This window comes from Scomber japonicus, chromosome 20 (genome assembly GCF_027409825.1).
Source record: "Scomber japonicus isolate fScoJap1 chromosome 20, fScoJap1.pri, whole genome shotgun sequence".
Taxonomy (NCBI): domain Eukaryota; kingdom Metazoa; phylum Chordata; class Actinopteri; order Scombriformes; family Scombridae; genus Scomber; species Scomber japonicus.
This window is the reverse complement of record NC_070597.1, coordinates 1133278-1151546: the sequence shown is the minus strand read 5'-3', so window position 1 is coordinate 1151546 and position 18269 is coordinate 1133278. Positions and strand designations below refer to the sequence as shown.

Genomic DNA, 18269 nt, shown 5'->3' with positions numbered 1-18269 from the left:
GAGCCATCTATTTGTTTAATAAGCCATCTGGTCAGTTGAGGCTGCAGAAACCGAAGCACCACACCCTGCAATGCTTGGAATCACAAAACACCTTCACATCCTGTTCATAGACTTCAGTTCAAACTCTTTATCTTTTGAACATGAACATTGACCTGATCATATGTCACTGGATTCAGAGCGTCCTGTGGAACAGGGTGAAAGTTAATAATCTAACCTCAGACCCTCTTCTCCTCAGCACAGGAACAGATGAAACCATTGTAGGCCTCTTCTCCAACACTGATAAACCCAGTACTGCCTCACATTAGATTATTAATAGTGAAGCATCAGTGTTAGAGCAGCATGTTACTGTTGTAGCTGCTGGAGGTGGAGCTAGTTTACACTACTTTATATACAGTTAGCTAGTTTATACTACTTTATATACAGTTAGCTAGTTTATATTACTTTATATACAGTTAGCTAGTTTGCACTACTTCATATACAGTTAGCTAGTTTATACTACTTCATATACAGTTAGCTAGTTTACACTACTTTATATACAGTTAGCTAGTTTACATTACTTTATATACAGTTAGCTAGTTTATACTACTTTATATACAGTTAGCTAGTTTATACTACTTTATATACAGTTAGCTAGTTTACATTACTTTATATACAGTTAGCTAGTTTATACTACTTTATATACAGTTAGCTATACTACTTTATATACAGTTAGCTAGCTTATACTACTTTATATACAGTTAGCTATACTACTTTATATACAGTTAGCTAGTTTATACTACTTTATATACAGTTAGCTAGTTTACACTACTTTATATACAGTTAGCTAGTTTACACTACTTTATATACAGTTAGCTAGTTTACACTACTTTATATACAGTTAGCTAGTTTACACTACTTTATATACAGTTAGCTATACTACTTTATATACAGTTAGCTAGCTTATACTACTTTATATACAGTTAGCTAGTTTAGTCCAGTGTAAAGTCAGTTCATGCTCCAATAGAAGAACAGCTCCACATTTACCTTAGAAGAACTGCACCTCACAGGTTATTAAAGGCCCAACATGTGTATATTTTGAGCCACAGTAAACATACACAGTTTCTGTCTTAAGACAAAAGCAGAAGAAAAACAAACTGTAACAACCACAGAAATAAACTGATATTAAAAAACACATCCAGGAAACAAACTGCTGAAACAAAACCATCCATCCATCCATCCATCTTCTTCCGCTTATCCGGGGTCGGGTCGCGGGGGCAGCAGCCTAAGCAGGGAAGCCCAGACTTCCCTCTCCCCAGCCACTTCGTCCAGCTCTTCCCGGGGGACCCCAAGGCGTTCCCAGGCCAGCCGAGAGACATAGTCTCTCCAGCGTGTCCTGGGTCTTCCCCGGGGTCTCCTACCGGTGGGACGTGCCCTGAACACCTCACCAGGGAGGCGTCCGGGAGGCATCCTAATTAGATGCCCGAACCACCTCATCTGGCTCCTCTCGACGCGGAGGAGCAGCGGGTCTACTCCGAGCTCCCTCTGGATGACTGAGCTTCTCACCCTATCTCTAAGGGAGAGCCCAGCCACCCTACGGAGGAAGCTCATTTCGGCCGCTTGTACCCGCGATCTTGTTCTTTGGGTCACGACCCAAAGCTCATGACCAGAGGTGAGGGTAGGAACGAAGATCGACTGGTAAATCGAGAGCTTCGCCTTTCGGCTCAGCTCCCTCTTCACCACGACGGATCTGTGCAGAGTCCGCATTACTGCAGACGCCGCACCGATCCGCCTGTCGATCTCCCGTTCCATCCTTCCCTCACTCGTGAACAAGACCCCGAGGTACTTGAACTCCTCCACTTGAGGCAGAATCTCATCCCCGACCCGAAGAGTGCACTCCACCCTTTTCCGGTTGAGGACCATGGCCTCGGATTTGGAGGTGCTGATTCTCATCCCGGCCGCTTCGCACTCGGCTGCGAACCGATCCAGTGAGAGTTGGAGGTCACGGTCTGATGAAGCCAACAGGACCACATCATCTGCAAAAAGCAGTGACCCAATCCTGAGGTCACCAAACCGGACCCCCTCCACACCCTGGCTGCGCCTAGAAATCCCGTCCATAAAAATTATGAACAGGATCGGTGACAAAGGGCAGCCCTGGCGGAGTCCAACCCTCACTGGAAACAAGTCCGACTTACTACCGGCGATGCGGACTAAGCTCTGACACCGGTCGTACAGGGAACGGACGGCCCTTATCAGGGGGTCCGATACCCCGTACTCCCGGAGAACCCCCCACAGGATCCCCCGAGGGACACGGTCGAATGCCTTCTCCAAGTCCACAAAACACATGTGGACTGGTTGGGCAAACTCCCATGCACCCTCAAAGATCCTGCAGAGGGTGTAGAGCTGGTCCACTGTTCCACGGCCCGGACGAAAACCACACTGCTCCTCCTGAATCCGAGGTTCAACTACCCGACGGACCCTCCTCTCCAGCACCCCCGAATAGACCTTACCAGGGAGGCTGAGGAGTGTAATTCCCCTGTAATTGGAACACACCAAAACCAAACCTTTAAACACACAAATCAACAAACATTTAATTCATCACCAGGTAACAGCATATTTTAAAGTACATCTACATTATAATAGTCATATGCAAAATAATGGTATTATTATGTGAATATAGTAATAATAAAGTCTCTGATCTTTCAAGATTAAGCTTCATAACTTCTGTCTGCTTAACATCCAATCTGAAGTGATTTATGTTGAAGGAATCCAACCAAGCAGCCTTAACTGGAAACATTTCCCTTATCTGTATTATCTGTACAACAGATAATATCTCTCCAAAGTGCGTAGGTCTGTTTCAGCATTGGTGGGGACCTTCCTTGATGGGGAGTCAAACCATAAAACTCAGCAGTCGTGTCTGTGTACACACAAATAAAAAGTACTAATGACCTGTCCATCATTCCTGTGACACTACTCAATGACTTCAGACCAGTTTCCTTAAAGCCTGTTCCCATGAAAGCATTTTAACGATCATTCTGTTATACTTGAATTATTGCACATAGCCACTGATAAAGCCAACTATTTGTTTAATAAGCCACCTGGTCAGCAGCAGTAACCGAAGCACACCACACCCTGCAATGCCTGGCATCATCAAACACCTGCACATCCTGTTCATAGACTTCAGTTCCGCCTTTGATTCCATCAACACTCTCAAACTCTTTACCAAACTCTTGGACATGAACATTGACCCGATCATATGTCACTGGAATCAGAATCCTGTGGAACAGAGTGAAAGTTATTAAACTAACCTCAGACACAAAACCATTGTAGGCCTCTTCCCTAACACTGATAAACCCACTGGGTCACACTGGGTCATTCTGTCATACTTGAATTATTGCACATAGCCACTGATAGAGCCAACTATTTGTTTAATAAGCCATCTGGTCAGCAGCAGTAACCGAAGCACTTCACCACACCCTGCAACACATCCTGTTCATAGACTTCAGTTCCCCTTTAATTCTATCAACAACACAACCATTGTAGGCCTCGTGTCTAACACTGATGAAACCTAGTACTGCATTACAGGGGCTGAAGCTGTCATTGGTGCACAAACAATGACCTGCTGCTAAATACAGCTGAAACCTATCTATCAGTATTTGGTGGAGCTGTTAACAACTCATAGACATCTGAAATGTGAGCTGACTACACACTGCTGACTGGTTTCATCTTTAACAATGTGTTGTATTTTAAAAGCTTATTATATTTTCCATTGTGTCAAATCTGCATCTGAAAAGTAACTAAAGCTGTTAAATAAATGTAGTGGAGTAGAAAGTACTAGTACCTCTAACTGTACTACAGTAAAGTACAAGTACCTCTAACTGTACTACAGTAAAGTACAAGTACCTCAAACTGTACTACAGTAAAGTACTAGTACCTCAAACTATACTGCAGTAAAGTACTAGTACCTCAAACTGTACTGCAGTAAAGTACAAGTACCTCGAACTGGATTACAGTAAAGTACTAGCACCTCAAACTATACTGCAGTAAAGTACTAGTACCTCAAACTATACTGCAGTAAAGTACAAGTACCTCAAACTGTACTGCAGTAAAGTACTAGTACCTCAAACTATACTGCAGTAAAGTACTAGTACCTCAAACTGTACTGCAGTAAAGTACAAGTACCTCGAACTGGATTACAGTAAAGTACTAGTACCTCAAACTGTACTGCAGTAAAGTACTAGTACCTCAAACTGTACTGCAGTAAAGTACTAGTACCTCAAACTGTACTACAGTAAAGTACTAGTACCTCAAACTGTACTGCAGTAAAATACTAGTACCTCAAACTATACTATAGTAAAGTACAAGTACCTCAAACTGTACTGCAGTAAAGTACAAGTACTTCAAACTGTATTACAGTAAAGTACTAGTACCTCTAACTGTACTACAGTAAAGTACAAGTACCTCTAACTGTACTACAGTAAAGTACTAGTACCTCAAACTGTACTACAGTAAAGTACAAGTACCTCAAACTGTACTACAGTAAAGTACAAGTACATCAAACTGTACTGCAGTAAAGTACTAGTACCTCAAACTATACTACAGTAAAGTACAAGTACCTCAAACTGTACTGCAGTAAAGTACAAGTACTTCAAACTGTATTACAGTAAAGTACTAGTACCTCTAACTGTACTACAGTAAAGTACAAGTACCTCTAACTGTACTACAGTAAAGTACTAGTACCTCAAACTGTACTACAGTAAAGTACAAGTACCTCAAACTGTACTACAGTAAAGTACTAGTACCTCAAACTGTTCTACAGTAAAGTACAAGTACATCAAACTGTACTGCAGTAAAGTACTAGTACCTCAAACTATACTACAGTAAAGTACAAGTACCTCAAACTGTACTGCAGTAAAGTACTAGTACCTCAAACTATACTGCAGTAAAGTACAAGTACCTCAAACTGTACTACAGTAAAGTACTAGTACCTCTAAATTGTCCTTAAGTGCAGTACTTGAGTAAATGTACTGAGTAACTTTCCACCACTGTGTGACAGTGTGAGGGTTCATGTGTAGTTTGTGTCCTGCTGAAAGCTCAGACATACAGTCAGTCTGTGGATACAACTAGATGGAACTAATAGACAACAGAGACATCTAGTGGTGGAACGTGTTCATTACAACAGAGTTCAAGCTGCTGTGAGCTCCAATACAAGTCAACTCCATCTGTCATTTGGTTCTTCATCACTTCAGTGATCTCATGTGATCCAGTGTTAATTTTGACAGCACATTTTTTCTACATTGTTTTAGTTTCAGTCGACTCAAATATAATAAAATGTAACGAGTTTGTCTTGAAAACATTAATACTACTAAATGAAATGAATCCTATATTTAGCTGTTATGGAATGATAGTAAGGTCTGAATGTATAATACACACAGACACAGATTTCATTCATTATTAGAAACACAAACATATCTTTATTTACTTGGAAGAAGGTAGTCCCTTAAGAACACCTTCCTTCCTTCTTTCCTTCTTCCTTCCCTCCTTCCTTCCTCACTGCTCATTAAGAACACCTTCCTTCCTTCTTTCCTTCTTCCTTCCCTCCTTCCTTCCTCACTGCTCATTAAGAACACCTGACTGCTGTTTTAACCCTCCTGTCGTCCTCCGTTTTGACTGTTCCTTCTTTCCTCCCTCCCATCCTTCCTTCTTCCTTCCCTCCTTCTCTCTTTACTTCCTCCCTCCCATCCTTCCTTCTTCCTTCCCTCCTTCTCTCTTTACTTCCTCCCTCTTTCTTTCCTTCTTCCTTCCCTCCTTCTCTCTTTCCTTCCTCCCTCCTTTCCTTCTTCCTTCCTTCCCTCCTTCTTCCTTCCTTCCCTCCTTCTCTCTTTCTTTCCTCCCTCCTTTCCTTCCTCTCTCCTTTACTTCCCTCCTTCCTTCCTCCTTTCCTTCCTCCCTCCCTCCCACCCTCCTTTCCTTCCTTCCTCCCTCCCTCCCTCCCTTCCTTCCCTCCTTCTCTCTTTCTTTCCTCCCTCCTTTCCTTTCTCCCTCCTTTTCTTCCTTCCTCCTTCCTTCCCTCCTTCCTTCCTCCCTCCCTCCTTTCCTTCCTTCCTTCTTCCTCCCTCCCTTCCTTCCCTCCTTCTCTCTTTCTTTCCTCCCTCCTTTTCTTCCTCCCTCCTTTCCTTGCCTCTTTCCCTTCCTTCTTCCTTCCCTCCTTCCCTACTTCCTTCCTCCTTTCCTTCCTCCCTTCCTCATTCCTCCCTCCTTTACATCCTTCTTCCTTCCCTCCTTCCTTCCTCCTTTCCTTCCTCCCTCCTTTACTTCCCTACTTCCCTCCTTCCCTTCTTTCTTCCTTCCCTCCTTCCTTCCTTCCTTCCTCCCTCCCTCCCTCCTTTCCTCCCTCCCTCCTTCCTCCCTCGTTTACTTCCCTCCTTCCCTTCCTTCTTCCTTCCCTCCTTCCTTCCTCCTTTCCTTCCTCCCTCCCTCCCTCCTTTCCTTCCTCCCTCCTTTACTTCCCTCCTTCCCTCCCTTCCTTCTTCCTTCCTCCCTCCCTCCCTCCCTCCTTCCTCCCTCCTTTCCTTCCTTCCTTCTTCCTCCCTCCCTTCCTTCCCTCCTTCTCTTTCTTTCCTCCCTCCTTTACTTCCCTCCTTCCCTTCCTTCTTCCTTCCCTCCTTCCTTCCTCCCTCCCTCCTTTCTTCCCCCTTTCCTTCCTCTCTCCCTCACTTCCCTCCTAAATATAAAACCTCTGTGGCAGAAAGACAAACTGCTCTGAGTAATTATTTCACCTCGCTGGCTGATTTCTCTCTGCTTTGATGGAGAATCGTTCTTTGGGGCTGAATTTCTTGTTAATATGTTGTTGCGTTTTTTTATGAGAGCAGAAAGTTTTAACGAAGAGTCTAATTTCAGCCGCTCAGCTCCACGGCTGATTGGTTAACGAGGGCCAAAAAGCTTAACGAAGCATCAAGCTTATTAACGGATGAGACTGTGGCCCAAGGAACTCTGTTTTACTCGCAGACACTGAGCTCTTCATCTGAGTTCATCATTATCAATATTTTTAGATGAAGACAGAGATGAGTCATTTATTCATTCTAAAAGGTTAAGGAGGAAATAAGAAGTAAAATAACTAGAATACAAACATTAAAAATCAAGATTAGAGGCTGAACTCTGAATATATATGTTAATATTTTAGTTTCGTTAATAGATAATTAAACAGAAAAAAGAAAATGATCAAATCAATTGTAATGATGTGTGTGTAATGATTCCTCCTGTTCATACTGAGCATTAGATCCTTCATAATGTTTACAGGAAGTGATGGAGGACTAAACCCACAGTCCTCCTTCTGTGGAAACATGGATTTAAAAGTTGATGTGAAGCTAATATGAAGCTTCAGAGTCTGAATGAGTCAAATCTTCATCTTCTATGTTTCAACGTTACAGTGTTTTTAGTAGCAAAGTCTTTTTGTTCCTATACTTCCACCACTGCTAAACAGGAAACACTAAGAGGGAATCTGATGCTAAACACACTGTAAATGTGTCAGATTTCACTGATATGACTAACTCAGATTTATCTTCTGACCCTTTGGAGGGTTAGGGTTCCCCCTAGGTGCTGCTGATGCTGCACCCATCCATCTGATGCTGCACCCATCCACCTGATGCTACACCCATCCCCCTGTAAATCTCACGCTCTATCTGACCCTCACTGTGAAAAAGACCCCCAGATACTTAAACTCCTCTGCTTGGAGCAGCACCCCCCGCCCCAGGCAGGCAGTCCACCATGGCCTCAGATGTGGAGGTGTTCACTCTCATCCCGACTACTTCACATTCAACTGCAAGCCATCCCAGAGCCTGTTGGAGGTCTTCACCTGTAGAGTCCAACAGAACAACATCAACCACAAAAAGCAGAGAGGTGAATCTGAGGTTCCCAAACTGGACTCTCTCCTCCCCCTTGCTGCACCTTCAGACTCTGTCCATGAAGATGCCAAACAGGATTAGAGACCAGGGACAGTCTATGGGTTCTGTCCCTGACCTCAATGACAGGTCCACAGTCCCTCTTCTTTCACCTTATTTATCAATGCTATCATCATTATTGGGCTTGTTAAAGAATGGTAGCAATGGCTAAAGCCACCTCAACAACGAGGTCAGACGTGAGAGGAAGCAAGTCCAGGTGTCTGAGCGTTCTAAGGCCTCGTCTGCTGCACTCTGGTGGAAACATGGGATGTTTATTTATTATATTGCCAGCAGATTGACTCCAGACTTGATCAATGTCAGATGGAGATGAACAGCAGCCAGAAACTATATACACATAAGCAGTCAAAAGTGACTTTTCATAATACGGCCCCTTCAAGGACTAAATAAATCTGTGAAAGAAAACCTGAAGTGGAATTTTGAGTTGGATTATTTCTTTGCTTTGTGGCGTTTAGGATTGTGGGATTTTGGAGTTTTGGATAAAACGCAACCGGTCAAGGCAGATGGTTGCCCACCTAGAGCTCAGGTCTGCTTGAGGTTTCTTCTCATTAAAGGAGAGTTTTTAATTGCTGCTGTCACCAAGTGCTGCTCATGGAGGAATGTATAAAATAAAGATGGTCTGCCCTAAGATAACTTATGTTGGGACTTGGCCAATATATATAAATAATTATAATATATAAACTGATTCATTAGCATGAAGCTGTACAATAAATAAGACCTGAGTGAACATTATCTCAGAGGGTTAAAAATCAGACTTATGCATCAACTTGTAGAATTGAAGCGTTTTATTGCAAGAAACCCAAAAAAGCCATCGTACATCTCATATTTATACACATATCAGACGTCATCAGCCAGAAAACAAACATTTCCTGCTTTTATGACATTGTGAGGCTTTTGCATGTAATGGTCTGTCTTTCACACAACCATCTCTCTATTACCTCACAGCGGCTGATATCCTAACCCTATCCATCCTGTTTTTAACACTTTACCTAAAATGACCTTACAGCCCTCGTCAATTAGCATTTAGCTTTACTCCACTTATTAAATGTTCTGTTAAATTCCCTCATGACTCTTCTCTCTCTTTGCTTGCAGTGGTTTTACAGATATACATATTATTAATATAAAGATATTTGAAATCAGTTACAAATGTAATGTAAGCTTGGCAAAACTCAGTCCAGCACTTGCCTGCGTTGTGCAGTTGTGTGTAATTCAAAATATGAATGAAAAATATAATAAAAACTGTTTGTGTTGAAAATATTACATACAAATCAAAACTATTGCTCAGTACTATTAAAAACATGTTTTAAATTTAAATTCTCTCCAAATCTTTTTCCCTTTTACTCAGTTTATTTAACTAAAACTTTTTATACTTAAAAAAAAATAGCATTAACATATTTAAGCTGAATAATAAAAATATAAAAGGTAGTGAAGAAAAAAGATATAAACTCATCAAACATCTGGACTGATTGATTTTTAAATGATTTCTTGACTCAACATTTATCCAGATGAGACCATAAAACTCTGGATTCATGAAAATCTGTTATGTTACAAAAGGTCCAATCAGATCTCCTCTCTGCTCTTCTTTTAGTGGTCTTAATAAAGGTCTCACTACTTCCTGTTTTGGAGCGTTGGTGCTGGTGATGATTTTCTTCTTCACAGGGTTTGTGTTTGTCCTCAGAGGTCCTACTCTGCTCCCTGAGCTCCTTCCTCTTCAGCCGGCTCTCCTTCAGCACTGGAAACTACAAGTTTATAATAACCCAGCTTAGTGTTCTCCGGTGGGTCTGACTTCTGCCCCCTGCTGGCCTGGAGAGACATGACAACACAGATCTGCATCACTCCTCTCTTCAGTTCAAGATAAACAGGCTGAGTGCTTCATTTCAACCAGTCCTCTAAACAAACATGTTCAGTACCTTCAGGATGAAATAGATGATAATGACACCCAACAGCAGAGCCACCAGCAGGAAGACGACCAGTGTGATGATAAAAACTTTTGGACCTGATGAGACACATTCAGTCATCACATTAGATCACATGACATCATGAGGACAACAGCTCCCATCAAACAGAAACTTTAATGACGTTAAATCTCCTAAAATCAGTGAAGTCTGAAGCAGCTTGTTGATTCAGCTCTTAGAGAATAAGTTCATCTGATCCTCTCTGTATGCTGATGATGTTCAACAAACACCACTAATGTGTTCACAGCTGCTTTGAAAGAATGAATGAAAGTCTGCTGATTCTCTCCTTAAAGCTCCTGTCTGCTTAAAATGATTCAACTGATTGTTAACAGTCAACATCTTTACATGCAGTTAAATCAGATGTGATCCTGGTGAAGCTCTGAGTTCATCATGTAAACCCTGTTTATTATCATTATAGTGCTTATCTGGCTTCACTTTTACTTTCCACTACAACACAGTTGTTATGGTTGAATAATGTTAAAGAAGCCGGGAAGGAAACAGTTTACAGCTCCTTCATCAGATTGTGACTCAGCTCTCTGTAGGTCGCTGGGTCGCTCCGGCTGCCTCATGACTTTTTATCAAACATGGAAACAAAGTCAGTGTGACGTCTCAGTTGGACTGAGCTTCACACTCTGCTTCAGCTTACCTGTGACAGTGAGAGAGAGCAGACGGCTCTCAGAGGAGAAGTTATGAGAAAAAACATAGACGCCATAAACACAGCTGTAGTTTCCTTGGTGGGCGGGGTCTGCAGCAGGAAACAGGAAGTCAGCAGAGTGATTGACAGCTGGCTGGGTGTAGTTGTATGCTGTGTTGGAGGAGGTGAAGGTGAGCTGGAAGGAGCCTCCTGGGTACTGAGGCTGGACGGAGCAGCTGATGGTGAAGTTGGAGCCCCGGAGCAACTGAAACCCCTGCTGCTGGGCCCCGGAGACCCCGTCCATGGTAGAATACACAGAGATGATTGGCTGAAGCAGCAGGTCTGTAAATACAGAGAGATGATTAATCCTTCTTCTGTGAGAAGCTGAATGTTGTTTTCTCCTCATGTGTTTGTTGAGATAAATGAACGTTGGGTGGATGCATTGCCACTCGCACTAATGAGCTACCGCATGCAAACTCACAGAAGCACGCATCTAACACCACATGAAATGCTAACAGGGCGGGCCATGCCCTGTCCACACCTGAGAGATGCTTTCAAGGGACCAAACCTTGAACAACTGCAATTTGAAATGTCTGACTATATGAACCAATTAACTGCCATCCATAGATCTATATACTTGCAGGAAAAAAGCAAAGGCACCAGAGTACCAGGTGGTGGAGAGACAGGTGGTACCAGGCAACCAGGTGTACATAAAGGTCTTCCGGAGGAAGTGGCACGAGCCAAGAAGGGAAGGGCCATACACCGTGGTGAGAGCAACTCCGACAGCGGTCCAGGTCGAAGGAAGCATGACGTGGTATCATCTGAACCACTGCACCAAAGTCCAGCAAGAGACAAAGGGCAGTATAAAACTGAAAAACAATGACTAAAATGATGTGGTTATTTGTGAGAGTAATGTGCAGCCTAGTGTTGCAATCACCAGGCAACCTGGGGACGAAGGAAACTGCACCAGGGAGCCAAAGCCAGACTCTGGAGGCATGGCCAAATAAACGTGCCCAACTGCATGAACCTAGTGCTATGGCATGGCAGAATAGACAAGTACTAAATTGGATGTTAGCAGAAAAAAGGGGGAGTATGTAAAATGTTTGGAACGTTATGTTGTACATATATTTCAAATAACACCGCAGCTGACGGAACATTTTCTATTGCAATGAAAAAGCTTGAAATGTTAAAATCTGAGATGACTGACAATGCTGGTAAGGGTGGAAGCATTAAGTGGGATGGGCTAGAAAACCTATTTGGAAAATGGGGAGCCGTTTTGGCTAAAATAGGGATAAGTGCCCTGATAGTACTGATTCTGGTTTTCTTATTGACATGTTGCATCGTGCCTATCCTGAAGAGATGGTGTATGAGAGCTATGGACGAGAAGCTGAACCTTGCAGCGGACATACAAGGAGCAAAAATGCTAAGTATGATGCCTCCTGAACAACTTGTGCGCAGAATCCTTCTGACGCAAAGGGGGGAGGGAATACCGGACTTATTCCCAACTCCTGACTACATGAAGGACATTTCGGATGAGGAGGATGAACCGTGAGGTAAAATGAGGAAAATGAACAATGGCTGATATACTCTTTGGACGGAAAAGAGATACACTATAACCACATACCACACATATAACAAGAGACTATGATTAGAATACAATATCATTGTCATTATGTCATGTAATCAACTGTGTCTGATTTATGTTCTGTATCCCATATTCATTTTTGCATTTTTTGAGTTGTATTTGGTATATTGAATGTGTGCCTTGGGTTGCAATGCAACAAATGAGCCCTGCAACCCCGCTAAAATCTAAAAGGATTCATGTTACAGTTCAGTCTGAAGCTATGTTGTTAATTCATCAATAGCATATTTGAACATCTGTCAGAAGTCCAATAATTTGGAGTAGGCTGCCCAGTGGGACGGGAGCTATGGAGGAATTTTCCTGAAATCAGCAGCCGGTCAGGTTTTTCGCCTTCATCATGAGGGTCAGATGTTGAAATATGTTCCAGTATTTTATGTGTGCCATATTGTCATGTTAACCCTCGTATTGTCTTCGTTTTTACTACGCACCTTTTGTCATCCCGGGTCAAATTGACCCGGTCTTGTTCAACTGTTTATAAAGTATGTAGTATAAAATGATCCTCAATTTTTTTGTTTCACCTTTTCAGTGAACTTGTTTCCAACACATTAACATATATTTTACACTTTTTTTTGTAATATATGGTATGATAGCCCCATTTACATAACAGTATACCTCATTTTTGAGTTAAAAAAAGCAGAAATTCTGAATTATTTTCACTATGGTTTTGATCAGAGGCACACAAGTGGATGGAATACCACAGATTGGTATATGTCAAAGTTTAGTCAGGATATTGTTTTGAAACCACTTAAATTTTTTTAATGGCAGCAAATAGTCACACCTGTTGTCCTCCCGGGTCAATTTGACCCGATCTTGTGGGACTGTTTATAAAGCATGTAAGTATAAAATGATCACACAATTCTGTGTTACACCTTTTAGTCAACTTGTTTCCAACACATAACCACAGATTTTTCATTTTTTTTTGTAATGTATGGTGTGGTAGACCTCATTTACATGAAATGTCAAATTGACCTGTCTAATTCGACTGTTTATAAAGCATAAAGTGTCAAATGATTACACCATTCTGTTGCATATTTTTAGCCAACTTTTATTTTAAACTTATTTTACACCTCTTATTCTTTTTTATTATGCTTAATTTATGAGCAATAAACCTAATTTACATGAAATTATACCATGCTTTTGAATAAAATAAGCAGAAATTATTACTTATTTTTGGATAACCACTGACACTCCAAAGGGGTCAAAATAAGGTCAAGAGGCTGTGATATAGTGTCGGTCATTTTCATCATGCTGTCTCAGAGTGAAATGTGAAATGCCCCAAGGATGCTACACACTCTGTCTTTTGTTTATTGTCATCTTGTCCCCAATTGGGGAAAAGGCATATCAAAAGTGTAGCTTGTGTTTTGGCCCAGTGCTTTGAAATGTGTTTGAGTGTGTGTAGCCCCATGTAGGTAGATCAGAATTGTGATGAAATCAGGTTTACACATCTGTAGCTTTGGAGTTGTGTGTGTGTGTGTGTATGTGTGTGTGTGTGTGGGGGGGGGGGGGGTGTTAGAGGTAATTTTGTGTGTGTGTGTGTGTGTGTGTGTGTGTGTGTGTGTGTGTGTGTGTGTAGCCCCATGTAGGTAGATCAGAAGTTGTAATGAAATCAGGTTTACACATCTGTAGCTTTGGAGTTGTGTGTGTGTGTGTGTGTGTGTGTATGTGGGGGGGGGGGTTGTGTTAGAGGTAATTTTTTGTGTGTGTGTGTGTGTGGGTGTGTGGGGGGGATGTTAGAGGTAATTTTTTTTGTGTGTGTGTGTGTGTGTGTGTGTGTGTGTGTGTGTGTGTGTGTGTGTGTGTGTGTGTGTGTAGCCCCATGTAGGTAGATCAGAAGTTGTAATGAAATCAGGTTTACACATCTGTAGCTTTGGAGTTGTGTGTGTGTGTGTGTGTGTGTGTGTGTGTGTGTGTGTGTGTGTGTGTGTGTGTGTGTGGGAGGGGGGGGGGGGGTTAGAGGTAATTTTTTTGTGTGTGTGGGTGTGTGTGTGGGTGTGTGTATATGTTCATTGTGCTGGAAAGCGCAATAGCGTGACCGGGAAGACCACAGGTGCTATAAATTTTAATAAAACACACATAATTTAACAAAAATAGTCATCATTAATTGTACTTGCAAAGAGCATAGTCGGGGACCATCCATGTCATTTTGAGGCAATTATATATAAGAAAACCAAAGTTATGACATATTAACTGTTGTCTTCGGGTCAAATAGACCCGAAGACAATACGAGGGTTAAGCCATATATCACTATACTTCGTATATGTGCTTCATACGTGTATTATGTTCATGTTAAGAAATTCACAACATATATCCAGGAGAGTGAGGAACACTGGCTGTACTCACTTTGTCACATATCTACCGAATTCACATCATATATCCATATTAGTGAGGAACACAAGTTGTACTCACATTATCATATATCCATTATATTCACACATATATAAACACATTTATCATACACAATTTTTGATAAAACATTTATGATAAAATCATAAAGAGGCGGGACTATGTAGAGGCGAATCCTACATTGTGTGTATCAGAAAGGAGAACACCAGATAGAGGCGAAAGGTTAGTACATGGCCCAACATTGCTCAACAGCCTATCATGTTTATTCCATCAACTCCTTAAAAGGAGTTGTTTTTCACCATGTCTAATTTTCCTAGGGAGATCTTGGCCACCAACACTTAAGAATAGAGTTCCAGGAACTGAGAATTAGCCTGAACATGCCAGGTCAACTTGACCTGGTGCACGTACACAATGACGCACGACACCATACGCAATCAATGGTATAAAGGGTCTGTAAGGGTGTGCCTCGGGGCTGTTTTGCTGTTTTGCGGTTCTGCCGTTCGTTGGTCTATCTTGTTGTTTGTATTGAATATCTGCAATAAAGATCCCAGTTGGCTGTTGGACGACTTCTGTTCTCCGTCTCATATTTTAAGATTACTGAGTTTAGGTAATCGATCAAAGTTACTATAATCACTAAGAGATGATCACACAGCACAGAGAACTCCTACATTCATGTGTAATACAGAGGAGTCAGAGAGCAGAGGAGGAAACACATCAACATCCTCAGCTGCCTTCAGATCAGACAGAAAACAGCTGCAGTTTGATTCATCTGAGACCGTCAACATGTTGTGGCGGAGTCTAGCTCAGCGGGTAGAGCACCCGCCATGTGTGTAGAGGCTATAGTCCTCGCTGCAGGCGACCACGGTTTGAATCCCACACCGAGTGGTCCTATCCTGCGTGTCATTCCCCCCTCTCTGCCTCCTGTTTCCTGTCTATCTCTACTAACCTGTCCATTAAAGGCAAAAAGCCCAAAAAATATATACTTTAAAAAAAAACATGTTAATAAGACATTCACTGCATATGTCATACTGAATACTATGCTGCAGTTGAAATCATTGTGTTTGAGTATTTTGTTTATTTACATGTATGTTCAACAGTTATTTGCACATTTGTGTTTAGTTGCTTTCTTTAGTTATTATTTTATTTTTTTAAGTATATTTTTTGGGGCCTTTTGCCTTTAATGTACAGGTAAGTAGAGAGAGACAGGAAACTGGAGGCAGAGAGGGGGCAATGACACACAGGACCACTCGGGCCGAACCGGGGTCGTCTCAACACATGGGGCGGGTGCTCTACCCACTGAGCTAAACACTGTCACTAGTTATAATTTTGAGTGCGGCATTTTCTTAGTTTGAGTTAATTGACACAGGTGAACACAATGAAGGCAGTGATTGCAGACATGGACTGACAACTGCTTCAGCCAGTGGAGACTCAGGGGAGGGTTTCTCTCCATCTATATAGAGAGGTTAGACTCCAGGCCTTTCTGGACTTAGCCCACACACCTTGCAAGTAGTGGAGGATCCCCATGCAGGCCGGAGGACAGATGCAGTAGTGTATTGGAAGCCTTTGGAGGACCAGTGGATGATACCTGGAGGTGTCAAGTCAGCAGAGGAGGCCTTGGTGAGGGGTCAGAGCAGGCCGGACGACTGAGACAGCAGTGTACTGGGGGCCTTTGAACGCAGTTGGCAGAGGCAGGAGCTTCTGCCCAAAGCTAAGTTCCCTATGGCCAGCTCACTGTTTGTTGGTGAGGCTGCTCACAATTGACATAACCCTGTCTATGAAGTGCAGACTGCTGGCTATTTTTCTTGGTTCCAGGAGTGGAGAAGAGGGACCACTGTTGGTTTGGGCCTGATCGATGTCAACTGGATAGAGGGCGCTAGAGCAAGGACTGAGTATGACGGTGAGCTCTCTTGGACTGATTCTTTTAAGACTATTAACTTGCCTTTTTTTTGTTAAAGACCTTCCCCTAATTTAGAGACATTTGCTACCATAAGTTTTATCCTTTGTACAATAAATGTGTATATATTCTCAACCTCTGTATTGTGGTTTATCAAGTACTGCTCGCCCTTGTATCAAAGAACACAAGTTACCTTATTGGTAGCTTGTTTCTTGTATGGTTATAACAACTTTATAACAGCCACCTCCTTCCTACATGTACACAATAGTTCCCAAGAGAAACAAGCAGCGAACACAAAATAACATTAGCTTTTACTGCAGAGTGAGAATAAACCACAGCAGGTTGAGTTAAAAGTGCAGATTGTCTCAGTTTGAATCAATGAGCCTCCAGGAACAAGCTAACTTCTCTACCCTTTAGGATGCTGGCGTCCTGGATAAGTTTACAGTTCAGTCCAATGGAAACCACCAACTATCACTGTGACAGAGGAAGGAAGGTATTACTGTCAGAGATGATGTCACTGATGGACTTACCTGAGCAGGTGAGCTCCAGGATGGAGGAAGAGTAACCTGATGATGATGATGATACACAGTCCCTCAGCTCAGATCCAGACTGAAGACAGTCAGATCTGATCCTCCATACAGATCTGTTTGAGTCTTCATATCTGCTTCTTGTTGAAACAGCAGAGCCACAGTCCAAATATCTACAGATTACATCTGCTTCCTTCAGGTTCCAGATAGAATAACTCGCTGGTCTCCACTCTCCATGTTTCACCTCCAGTGTACCTGCACAGCGACTGGCTCCTCCCACCAACCTGACAGGCTCTGAACAGAAACAAGAGAGTCATCAGTAAAAGAATAAAGTGAGTTTCATTAGAACAGAAACAAGAGAGTCATCAGTAAAAGAATAAAGTGAGTTTCATTAGAACAGAAACAAGAGAGTCATCAGTAAAAGAATAAAGTGAGTTTCATTAGAACAGAAATTAAGACAAATCAAAGCTGCGGCTCCTCTTCTACCTGAGCAGGTGAGTCCAACAGCTTTACCAGGTGAGCAGGTTCTTCTAGCTGAGTCTGATCTTCTACAGTCCAGGAGAGCAGACTCATGGCCTCCACACTGGAACTCTTTGGTCCACATTGGAGCCTCCACTTCTCCATAAAGCGCCCCCTGGAGGACTGAAGGAGCCCCACAGTCAAGCTCCCTACAGACCACCTCTGCATCCTGCTGGTCAAAGTCAGCTTCACACACTGAGGACCACGACTGCTCAGACTTCACCTCCAGTCTCCCTGAACACAGACTAGTCCCATTCACCAGCCTGACAGAGTCTGGAGAAAGAGAGGACCATCATTAGTTTTGGCAATATTTAACTACAACATTCATACCAATAAATCTTTTTCTGAATGTGAAAGTAACAACTGATAAAGAGAGAGAGCACATTCATACCCTGACCCAAGTCTTTATCTCCAGAAAATAGTTCAGAAATAGTTCATGTTATCTGTGTGATTTTAAAATGTCTTATTCAGGCACCATCTTGTGGTAGAATGTTTCTGTTTTCTACTGAATCTTTATTTTAGCAGGAAAACTTCATTAAGATTAAACTTGTCTTTTGCAGGAGTGTCCTGGCCAAGACAGGCAGCAACAGAAAGTTTCAGACAAACAACATAAAAACCTTTAATACAGACAGACCTCTGTAACATGAAGAATGACACTGTGGTGGACAGCAATGCATGATGTCAGAAAATAAAGAAGATCAGAGCACCGTGGTAGCTGAATGGTTACAGCACCACATAACCACAACGTCCCTGATTCAACTCTGACTGGAGACCTTTGGTACATTTCATACCCCTCTCTCTCCCCCTTGTTTCCTGTCTAC

At 42.3% G+C, this 18269-nt stretch overlaps 1 protein-coding gene across 1 annotated transcript in view; it reads right to left on the bottom strand.

Moving 5' to 3' along the window:
• Positions 1–3062: 3062 nt before the first annotated feature.
• LOC128381798 (scavenger receptor cysteine-rich type 1 protein M130-like) overlaps positions 3063–18269 on the bottom strand; it is a 152085-nt gene continuing 136878 nt past the window's right edge. Inside the window, exons 11-16 of the mRNA XM_053341833.1 lie at positions 17416–17721; positions 16933–17223; positions 10536–10865; positions 9845–9930; positions 9622–9737; positions 3063–3252 (exon numbers count right to left, since the gene is read on the bottom strand). Of these exons, the coding sequence (XP_053197808.1) occupies positions 3063–3252; positions 9622–9737; positions 9845–9930; positions 10536–10865; positions 16933–17223; positions 17416–17721 (1319 nt within the window). The remainder of the gene's footprint in view (positions 3253–9621; positions 9738–9844; positions 9931–10535; positions 10866–16932; positions 17224–17415; positions 17722–18269) is intronic.